The sequence below is a fragment of the Chiloscyllium plagiosum genome, chromosome 11 (genome assembly GCF_004010195.1).
Source record: "Chiloscyllium plagiosum isolate BGI_BamShark_2017 chromosome 11, ASM401019v2, whole genome shotgun sequence".
Lineage (NCBI taxonomy): Eukaryota > Metazoa > Chordata > Chondrichthyes > Orectolobiformes > Hemiscylliidae > Chiloscyllium > Chiloscyllium plagiosum.
In genome coordinates, this window is record NC_057720.1 from 2969007 (window position 1) to 2981665 (window position 12659).

Genomic DNA, 12659 nt, shown 5'->3' on the forward strand with positions numbered 1-12659 from the left:
TGCACCTTCTCCCATGTCCTTATCACCCACCCACCCCCATCTCCACACACCGGGCCTTGTCATCCAATCAAACAGCCCATTGTCACCACTAACATGGTGCCAGTCAGCAGCTATTGACTCCTCCAGGCTCCCAGTCTGCCCAACAATTTTTTTCTCTCTCTCTCTCTCTCTGGGTTCCATCTCCACCTCACCCCCGACCCCATCTGCACCAAATATACCACCTTTTCCCAGCTACAATCATTTCTGAAGAAGAGTCACTCGACTCGAAACATTAACTTTGCTTTCCCTCTCCACGAATGCTGCCAGACCTGCTGAGTTTTTCCTGCAATTGTTGATTTTTGATCCTGAGTGTGTATTGTTTAGTGTTTGGACCTGGATAGTTTCGCTTTGCTCCTAACTCTCCAGTCTGTGCCCGTTTATCTCACACGTGTTATTAATGTGTTCCTAGAGTTACCAGAACACTGAAATCCCACACATGGAGCAAGGAATGGAGATATTCAAAACTTTACACTATCTCAGCAGTCTGATGCAAAACATCAAGAACCCGCTGGGAACCAAGGAACATCCTGTTCGGGTTTGCCGGGACTTGCTGAACTGTGAAAGTCAATTATCTAATGGTGAGAGGAGCTCTGTACCTGTAGACTGTCTCCTGAAAACAGCAACTGCTCAGCTTCAGGTTTCTGATACAAATCCTTCCTCACCCCTGCAGATAAATACTGGATCGACCCCAACTTGGGCTGCTCTTCGGATACAATCGAAGTATTCTGTAATTTTAACACTGGCCAGACGTGTTTACACCCTGTCACTACATCCAAGGTAACGCCAGGTTCCAGTGAATGTGGAGAGACGGGGGGGAGCGAGGATTGATCACCTCAGACAGAGAAGGTTCACTGATGATTTCACAGAGATGTTCAAAATCATGAAGGGTATTGAGAGAGTCAGTAGAGGGGAATCACCCACAACATTTCAAACAAGTTGGTAAAGCAAATCAAGGCAATATGAAGGTTGTAAAGTTGTTGGGATCTGGAACTTATTTCCCTTAAGGGCAGGGGAAATCAAATCAATAAAAGATACAGAACCAATTTAATAAGAACTGTGGATGCTGGAAATCAGAAATGTTAACTCTGATTTGACTCAATCTGAAGCATTAGCTCGGATTTCTCCCCACAGACACTGACAGCTCCGTTCAGCTGATCCACCAATTCCTGGTTTGGTTTGTTTTTTATTCTCTCTCATGGGAAGTGAATGTCATTGCCCCATACAGCATTTACCCACGGGGTAATACCGCAACTGATACAGCCCGGGGTAATACCGGGACTGATACAGCCCGGGGTAATACCGGGACTGATACAGTCCACTGGGTAATACCGGGACTGATACAGCCCGGGGTAATACCGGGACTGATACAGCCCGGGGTAATACCGGGTCTGATACAGCCCGAGGTAATACCGGGTCTGATACAGCCCGGGGTAATACCGGGACTGATACAGTCCACGGGGTAATACCGGGTCTGATACAGCCCGGGGTAATACCGGGACTGATACAGCCCGGGGTAATACCGGGACTGATACAGTCCAAGGGGTAATACGGGGACTGATACAGCCCGGGGTAATACCGCGACTGATACAGCCCGGGGTAATACCGGGACTGATACAGCCCAAGGGGTAATACCGTGACTGATACAGCCCGGGGTAATACCGGGACTGATACAGCCCGGGGTAATACCGGGACTGATACAGTCCAAGTGGTAATACGGGGACTGATACAGCCCGGCGTAATACCGGGACTGATACAGCCCGGGGTAATACCGGGACTGATACAGCCCGGGGTAATACGGGGACTGATACAGTCCAAGTGGTAATACGGGGACTGATACAGCCCGGGGTAATACCGGGACTGATACAGTCCACGAGGTAATACCGGGACTGATACAGCCCGGGGTAATACTGGGACTGATACAGCCCGGCGTAATACCGCGACTGATACAGCCCGGGGTAATACCGGGACTGATACAGCCCGGCGTAATACCGGGACTGATACAGCCCGGCGTAATACCGGGACTGATACAGTCCACGGGGTAATACTGGGACTGATACAGCCCGGGGTAATACCGCGACTGATACAGTCCACAGGGTAATACTGGGACTGATACAGTCCACGGGATAATACCGGGTCTGATACAGCCCGGGGTAATACCAGGACTGATACAGTCCAAGGGGTAATACTGGGACTGATACAGTCCAAGGGGTAATACTGGGACTGATACAGCCCGGGGTAATACTGAGACAGATACAGCCCACAGGGTAATACTGGGACTGATACGGTCCAAGGGGTAATACTGGGACTGATACAGCCCGGGGTAATACTGAGACAGATACAGCCCACGGGGTAATACTGGGACTGATACAGACCACAGGGTAATACTGAGACAGATACAGCCCACGGGGTAATACTGGGACTGATACAGACCACAGGGTAATACTGAGACTGATACAACCCACAGGGTAATACGGGACTGATACAGTCCACAGGGTAATACTGGGACTGATACAGACCACGGGGTAATACTGGGACTGATACAGCCCACATGGTAATACTGAGACTGATACAACCTACATGGTAATACTGAGAGACTGATACAACCCACGGGGTAATACCGGGACTGATAGAGACCATGGGGTAATACTGGGACTGATACACACCATGGGGTAATACTGGGACTGATACAGACCCACAGGGTAATACTGGGACTGATACACACCATGGGGTAATACTGGGACTGATACAGACCCACAGGGTAATACTGGGACTGATACAGACCATGGGGTAATACTGGGACTGATACACACCACGGGGTAATACTGGGACTGATACAGCCCACATGGTAATACTGAGACTGATACAGCCCACGGGGTAATACTGGGACTGATACGGCCCACATGGTAATACTGAGACTGATACAGCCCACGGGGTAATATTGGGACTGATACAGCCCACATGCTAATACTGGGACTGATACAGACCATGGAGTAATACTGGGACTGATACAGACCACAGCGTAATACTGGGACTGATACAGACCACAGAGTAATACTGAGACTGATACAGACCACGGGGTAATACTGGGACTAATACAGCCAACATGGTAATACTGAGACTGATACAGCTCATGGGGTAATACAGGGACTGATACAGACCACGGAGTAACACTGGGACTGATACAGACCACAGAGTAATACTGGGACTGATACAGACCACGGGGTAATACTGGGTCTGATACAGACCACGGGGTAATACTGGGACTGATACAGCCAACATGGTAATACTGGGACTGATACAGCTCACGGGATAATACTGGGACTGATACAGACCACGGGTAATACTGAGACTAATACAGCCCACATAGTAATACTGGGACTGGTATACTCCATGGGGTAAAACTGTGACTGATACAGCTCAAATGGTAAAACTGGGACAGATACAACCCACGGGGTAATAGTGGGACTGAAACAGCCAACGGGGTAATACGGGGACTGATACAACCCGGGTAATACTGTGATTGATACAACGCACGGGGTAATACTAGGACTCATACAGCCCAAGGGGTAATACTGAGACTAATACAGCCCACATAGTAATACTGGGACTGGTATACTACATGGCGTAATACTGGGACTGATACAGCACAAATGGTAATACTGGGACTGATACAACCCACGGGGTAATACTGGGACTGATACAACCCGGGGTAATACTGTGATTGATACAACCCACGGGGTAATACTAGGACTGATATAGCCCACGGGATAATACTGGGACTGATACAGCCCACGGGGTAATACTGAGACTAATACAGCCCACATAGTAATACTGGGACTGGTATACTACATGGGGTAATACTGGGACTGATACAGCACAAATGGTAATACTGGGACTGATACAACCCACGGGGTAATACTAGGACTGATATAGCCCACGGGGTAATACTGGGACTGATAAAGCCCACGGGGTAATACTGAGACTGATACAACCCACGGGGTAATACTAGGACTGATATAGCCCACGGGGTAATACTGGGACTGATACAGTCCAAGGGGTAATACCGGGACTGATACAGTCCAAGGGGTAATACTGGGACTGATACAGTCCAAGGGGTAATACTGGGACTGATACAGTCCAAGGGGTAATACTGGGACTGATACAGTCCAAGGGGTAATACTGGGACTGATACAGTCTACGGGGTAATACTGGGACTGATACAGTCTACGGGGTAATACTGGGACTGATACAGTCTACGGGGTAATACTGGGACTGATACAGTCTACGGGGTAATACTGGGACTGATACAGTCTACGGGGTAATACTGGGACTGATACAGTCTACGGGGTAATACTGGGACTGATACAGTCTACGGGGTAATACTGGGACTGATACAGTCTACGGGGTAATACTGGGACTGATACAGTCTACGGGGTAATACTGGGACTGATACAGTCTACGGGGTAATACTGGGACTGATACAGTCTACGGGGTAATACTGGGACTGATACAGTCTACGGGGTAATACTGGGACTGATACAGTCTACGGGGTAATACTGGGACTGATACAGTCTACGGGGTAATACTGGGACTGATACAGTCTACGGGGTAATACTGGGACTGATACAGTCTACGGGGTAATACTGGGAGACTGATACAGCCCGGCGTAATACCGGGACTGATACAGTCCAAGGGGTAATACCGGGACTGATACAGCCCGGGGTAATACCGGGACTTATACAGTCCAAGGGGTAATACCGGGACTGATACAGCCCGGGGTAATACCGGGACTGGTACAGTCCAAGGGGTAATACCGGGACTGATACAGTCCAAGGGGTAATACCGGGACTGATACAGCCCGGGGTAATACCGGGACTGATACAGTCCACGGGGTAATACCGGGACTGATACAGTCCAAGGGGTAATACTGGGACTGATACAGTCCAAGGGGTAATACTGGGACTGATACAGACCACGGGGTAATACTGGGACTGATACAGCCAACATGGTAATACTGAGACTGATACAGACCACGGAGTAATATTGGGACTGATACAGCCCAGGGTAATACCGGGACTGATACAGCCCGGGGTAATACCGGGACTGATACAGCCCGGGGTAATACTGGGACTGATACAGTCCACGGGGTAACACTGGGACTGATACAGTCCACGGGGTAATACTGGGACTGATGCAGCCCGGTGTAATACCGGGACTGATACAGTCCAAGGGGTAATACCGGGACTGATACAGTCCAAGGGGTAATACTGGGACCTATACAGTCCACGGGGTAATACTGGGACTGATACAGCCCTGCGTAATACCGGGACTGATACAGTCCAAGGGGTAATACCGGGACTGTTACAGCCCGGGGTAATACTGGGACTGATACAGTCCAAGGGGTAATACCGGGACTGATACAGCCCGGCATAATACCGGGACTGATACAGTCCAAGGGGTAATACCGGGACTGATACAGTCCAAGGGGTAATACCGGGACTGATACAGCCCGGCGTAATACCGGGACTGATACAGTCCACGGGGTAATACTGGGACTGATACAGTCCACGGGGTAATACTGGGACTGATACAGTCCAAGGGGTAATACTGGGACTGATACAGCCCGGGGTAATACTGAGACAGATACAGCCCAAGGGGTAATACTGGGACTGTTACAGACCACAGAGTAATACTGGGACTGATACAGTCCAAGGGGTAATACTGGGACTGATACAGACCACGGGGTAATACTGGGACTGATGCAGCCAACATGGTAATACTGAGACTGATACAGACCACGGAGTAATACTGGGACTGATACAGACCACAGAGTAAAACTGGGACTGATACAGACCACAGAGTAATACTGAGACTGATACAGACCACGGGGTAATACTGGGACTGATACAGCCAACATGGTAATACTGGGACTGATACAGCTCACGGGATAATACTGGGACTGATACAGACCGCGGGGTAATACTGAGACTAATACAGCCCACATAGTAATACTGGGACTGGTATACTCCATGGGGTAATACTGTGACTGATACAGCTCAAATGGTAAAACTGGGACTGATACAACCCACGGGGTAATACTGGGACTGATACATCCCGGGGTAATACTGTGATTGATATAACGCACGGGGTAATACTGAGACTAATACAGCCCACATAGTAATACTGGGACTGGTATACTACATGAGGTAATACTGGGACTGAAACAGCCCAAGGGGAAATACTGGGACTGATACAGCCCACGGGGTAATACTGGGACTGATACAACCCGGGGTAATACTGTGATTGATACAACGCACGGGGTAATACTAGGACTCATACAGCCCAAGGGGTAATACTGAGACTAATACAGCCCACATAGTAATACTGGGACTGGTGTACTACATGAGGTAATACTGGGACTGATACAGCTCAAATGGTAATACTGGGACTGATACAACCCACGGGGTAATACTGGGACTGATACAACCCGGGGTAATACTGTGATTGATACAACCCACGGGGTAGTACTAGGACTGATATAGCCCACGGGGTAATACTGGGACTGATACAGCCCACGGGGTAATACTGTGATTGATACAACCCACGGGGTAATACTGAGACTGATACAGCCCACGGGGTAATACTGAGACTAATACAGACCACATGGTAATACTGGGACTGGTACACTCCATGGGGTAATACTGGGACTGATACAGCCCACGGGGTAATACTGAGACTGATACAACCCACGGGGTAATACTGAGACTGATACAGCCCAAGAGGTAATACTGAGACTGATACAGCCCAAGGGGTAATACTGAGACTAATACAGACCACATGGTAATACTGGGACTGGTACACTCCATGGGGTAATACTGGGACTGACACAGACCACGGAGGAATACTGGGACTGAAACAGCCCACGGGGTAATACTGAGACTGATACAGCCCAACGGGTAATACTGAGACTAATACAGCCCACATGGTAATACTGGGACTGGTACACTCCATTGGGTAATACTGGGACTGACACAGACCACGGAGGAATACTGGGACTGAAACAGCCCACGGGGTAATTCTGGGACTGATACAGACCACGGGGTAATACTGGGACTGATACAGCCCAAGGGGTAATACTGAGACTAATAAAGTCCACATAGTAATACTGGGCCTGGTACACTCCATGGGGTAATATTGGGACTGATACAGCTCAAATGGTAATACTGGGACTCATACAACCCACGGGGTAATACTGGGACTGAAACAGCCCAAGGGTAATACTGGGACTGATACAGCCCACGGGGTAATACTGGGACTGATACAGCCCGGGGTAATACTGAGACTGATACAGCCCGGGGTAATACTGAGACTGATACAACCCACGGGGTAATACTGTGACTGATACAGCCCACGGGGTAATACTGGGATTGATACAGACCACGGGGTAATACTGGGACTGATACAGCCCAAGGGGTAATACTGAGACTAATACAGCCCACATAGTAATACTGGGACTGGTACACTCCATGGGGTAATACTGGGATTGATACAGCTCAAATGGTAATACTGGGACTGATACAACCCCCGGGGTAATACTGGGACTGAAACAGCCCAAGGGGTAATACTGGGACTGAAACAGCCCAAGGGGTATTACAGGGACTGATACAGCCCATGGGGTAATACTGGGACTGATACAGTCCGGGATAATACTGAGACTGATACAACCCACGGGGTAATACTGGGACTGATACAACCCACGGGATAATACTGAGACTGATACAACCCATGGGGTAATACTGAGACTGATACAGCCCACGGGGTAATACTGGGACTGATACAGCCCACGGGGTAATACTGGGACTGATACAGATCACGGTGTAATACTGAGACTAATACAGCTCACATAGTAATACTGGGACTGGTACACTCCATGGGCGAATACTGGGACTGATACAGCCCACGGGGTAATACTGGGACTGATACAGATCACGGTGTAATACTGAGACTAATACAGCTCACATAGTAATACTGGGACTGGTACACTCCATGGGCGAATACTGGGACTGATACAGCCCACGGGGTAATACTGGGACTGATACTGCCCAGGGTAATACTGAGACTGATACAACCCACGGGGTAGTACTGAGACTAATACAACCCACGGGGTAATACTGGGACTGATACAGCCCACGGGGTAATACTGGGACTGATATAGACCACGGGGTAATACTGGGACTGATACAGCCCAAGGGGTAATACTGAGACTAATACAGCCCACATAGTAATACTGGGACTGGTACACTCCATGGGGTAATACTGGGATTGATACAGCTCAAATGGTAATGCTGGGACTGATACAAGCCACGGGGTAATACTGGGACTGAAACAGCCCAAGGGGTAATACAGGGACTGATACAGCCCACGGGATAATACTGGGACTGATACAGCCCGGGGTAATACTGGGACTGAGACAACCCACGGGGTAATACTGGGACTGATACAGTCCACGGGGTAATACTGAGACTGATACAACCCACATAGTAATACTGGGCCTGGTACACTCCATGGGGTAATACATGGACTGATACAGCTCAAATGGTAATACTGGGACTGATACAACCCACGGGGTAATACTGGGACTGAAACAGCCCAAGGGTAATACTGAGACTAATACAGCCCACATAGTAATACCGGGACTTGTACACTCCATGGGGTAATACTGCGATTGATACAGCTCAAATGGTAATACTGGGACTGATACAACCCACGGGGTAATACTGGGACTGATGCAGCCCGGGGTAATAATGAGACGGATACAACCCATGTGGTAATACTGGGACTGATACAGTCCATGGGGTAATACTGGGACTGATACAGCCCACGGGGTAATACTGAGACGGATACAAACCACGGGGTAATACTGATACTGATACAGCCCGGGGTAATACTGAGACTGATACAACCCACGGGGTAATACTGAGACTGATACAACCCACGGGATAATATTGGGACTGATACAGCCCACGGGGTAATACTGGGACTGATACAGCCCAAGGGGTAATACTGGGACTGATACAGCCCGGGGTAATACTGAGACTGATACAACCCACTGGGTAATACTGAGACTGATACAACCCATGGGATAATACTGAGACTGATACAACCCATGGGGTAATACTGAGACTTGTACAGCCCACGGGTTAATACTGGGACTGATACAGCCCACAGGGTAATACTGGGACTGATACAGCCCACATGGTAATACTGGGACTGATACAGCAGGGGTAATACTGAGACTGATACGACCGTGGATTAATAATGGGACTGATACAGCCCACGGAGTAATACCGGGACTGATACAGCCCACGGGGTAATACTGAGACTGATACAACCCAGGGGGTAATACTGGGACTGATACAGCCCGGGGTAATACTGAGACTGATACAACCCACGGGGTAATACTGGGACTGATACAACCCACGGGGTAATACTGGAACTGATACAGCCCACAGGGTAATACTGAGACTGATACAACCCACGGGGTAATACTGGGACTGATTCAACCCACGGGGTAATACTGTGATTGATACAACCCACGGGGTAATACTGAGACTGATACAACCCACGTGGTAATACTGGGGCTGATACAGCCCACATGGTAATACTGGGACTGGTACACTCCATTGGGTAATACTGGGACTGATACAGATCACGGGGTAATACTGGGACTGAAACAGTCCACGGGGTAACACTGGGACTGATACAGACCACGGGGTAATACTGGGACTGATACAGCCCAAGGGGTAATACTGAGACTAATACAGCCCACATAGTAATACTGGGACTGGTACACTCCATGGGGTAATACTGGGACTGATACAGCTCAAATGGTAATACTGGGATGATACAGCCCACGGGGTAATACTGGGACTGATACAGCCCGGGGTAATACTAAGACTGATACAACCCTTGGGGTAATACTGGGACTGATACAGCCCAAGGGGTAATACTGAGACTAATACAGCCCACATAGTAATACTGGGACTGGTACACTCCATGGGGTAATACTGGGATTGATACAGCTCAAATGGTAATAATGGGACTGATACAACCCACGGGGTAATACTGGGACTGATACAGCCCACGGGGTAATACTGGGACTGATACAGTCCACGGGGTGATACTGAGACTGATACGACCCACGGGGTAATACTGAGACTGATACAGCCCACGGGGTAATACTGAGATTTGTACAGCCCACCGGTTAATGCTGGGAGTGATACAGCCCACAGGGTAATACTGGGACTGATACAGCCCACATGATAATACTGGGACTGATACAGCCCGGGGTAATACTGAGACTGATACGACCGTGGATTAATAATGGGACTGATACAGCCCACGGGGTAATACTGGGACTGATACAACCCACGGGGTAATACTGGGACTGATACAGCCCACATGGTAATACTGGGACTGATACAGCCCGGGGTAATACTGAGACTGATACAACCGTGGATTAATAATGGGACTGATACAGCCCACGGGGTAATACTGAGACTGATACAGCCCACGGGGTAATACTGAGACTTGTACAGCCCACGGGTTAATACTGGGACTGTTACAGCCCACGGGTTAATACTGGGACTGATACCGCCCACAGGGTAATACTGGGACTGATATAGCCCACGGGGTAATATTGGGACTGATACAGCCCACAGGGTAATACTGGGACTGATACAACCCACGGGGTAATACTGGGACCGATACAGCCCACGGGGTAATACTGGGACTGATACAGCCCACATGGTAATACTGGGACTGATACAGCCCACGGGGTAATACTGGGACTGATACAACCCACGGGGTAATACTGGGACTGATACAGCCCACGGGGTAATACTGAGACTGATACAACCCACTGGGTAATACTGGGACTGATACAGCCCACGGGGTAATACTGGGACTGATACAGCCCACATGGTAATACTGGGACTGATACAATCCGGGGTAATACTGAGACTGATACCACCCGTGGGTTAATGCTGGGACTGATACAGCCCATGGGGTAATACTGAGACTTGCTGGTCTGTAGCAGAGGGTAGCTGCAATCACGGTACTCCACAATCACTGATCTGATCCTTTGGAGAAAGTGTTCCCTTGACTTCCTTTACAAATCCCATCCGGAAATATGGAGCATTGATTAAATCTCCTCATTGCTGATGAAGGGCTCCGGCCCGAAGCGTCGATTCTCCTGCTACTTGAATGCTGCCTGTCCGGCTGTGCTTTTCCAGTACCACACTCTCAACTCTGATCTCCAGCATCTGCAGTCCTCACTGTCTCTTAAATCTTCTCATAACCTTCCCAACTCGAAAGAGATGTGTTGCTGGAAAAGCGCAGCAGGTCAGGCAGCATCCAGGGAACAGGAGAATTGACGTTTCGGGCATAAGCCCTTCTTCAGGAATGCCCGAAACGTCGATTCTCCTGTTCCCTGGATGCTGCCTGACCTGCTGCGCTTTTCCAGCAACACATTTCCAGCTCTGATCTCCAGCATCTGCAGACCTCACTTTCTCCTCCAACTCGAAAGAGAAACAGCCCCAGCTTCTCCAATTTCTTTGTAACACTGATATTCACATTGTTTGTTTTACATTTCATTAAAAGCCTTTTGTGGTTCACTGTTTCAATTTCATGAATTTTGCATTGATCTTGTTTTTAACCAATGATTTTTCTTTGCAGCTGGATTTTGGAATTGGAAAAGTACAGATGAATTTTTTACATTTGCTCAGTTCTGAAGCCACACAGACCATTACAATTCACTGTCTCAACTTCCCAGTTTGGAAGAACACGACCAACAAGGATCCCTACGCTAATTCCATACACTTCAGAGGATGGAATGGCCAAATATTTAAACCAAATACAGTATTTCAACCCAAAGTTATAAGAGATGGGTGCAAGGTAACTTCCTGTGAATTTTGTAATTAACAATTCAGGTTGGTTTCTGAAATTAAAACGGAAATTTTTGGAAAACAAAACCAAAGAAGGGTCATGTTGGACTCAAAATGTTAAATTCTGCTTTTTCTCCTTAGGTGCTGCCAGACCTGCTGAGTTTCTCCAGCAACTTTCTCTTTTTATTTCAGATTTCCGGCATTTGAGCACTTTGCTTTTACTTCAAGTTAATTGCTTTTGGCGGATTCAGTTTGGGCAACACGGCGGCTCAGTGATTAGCTCTGCTGCCTCACAGAGCCAGGGACCCAAGTTCAATTTTAGCCTCAGGGGAACTGTCTGTGTGGATTAGATTAGATTCCCTACAGGAAACAGGCCCTTAAGCCAATACGTCCACACCGACCCTCCGAAGAGTAAACCACCCCACTACATGATGCACCTAACACCATGGGCAGTTTGGCATGGCCAATTCATAGAACATAGAACATTACAGCGCAGTACTGTCCCTTCGGCCCTCGATGTTGCACCAACCTGTCATACCAATCTGAAGCCCAACTAACCTACACTATTCCATGTACGTCCATATGCTTGTCCAATGACGACTTAAATGTACTTAAAGTTGGCAAATCTACTACCGTTGCAGGCAAAGCATTCCATACCCTTACTACTCTCTGAGT

At 48.6% G+C, this 12659-nt stretch overlaps 1 protein-coding gene across 3 annotated transcripts in view; it reads left to right on the plus strand.

Moving 5' to 3' along the window:
• Positions 1 to 12659, plus strand: part of LOC122554101 (collagen alpha-1(XXIV) chain) — a 461503-nt gene that overhangs the window by 438590 nt on the left and 10254 nt on the right. For all 3 annotated transcript variants that reach the window (XM_043698575.1, XM_043698576.1, XM_043698577.1), the window contains 3 exons: positions 449 to 617; positions 710 to 816; positions 11776 to 11994. In XM_043698575.1, coding sequence (XP_043554510.1) covers positions 449 to 617; positions 710 to 816; positions 11776 to 11994 — 495 coding nt within the window. The remainder of the gene's footprint in view (positions 1 to 448; positions 618 to 709; positions 817 to 11775; positions 11995 to 12659) is intronic.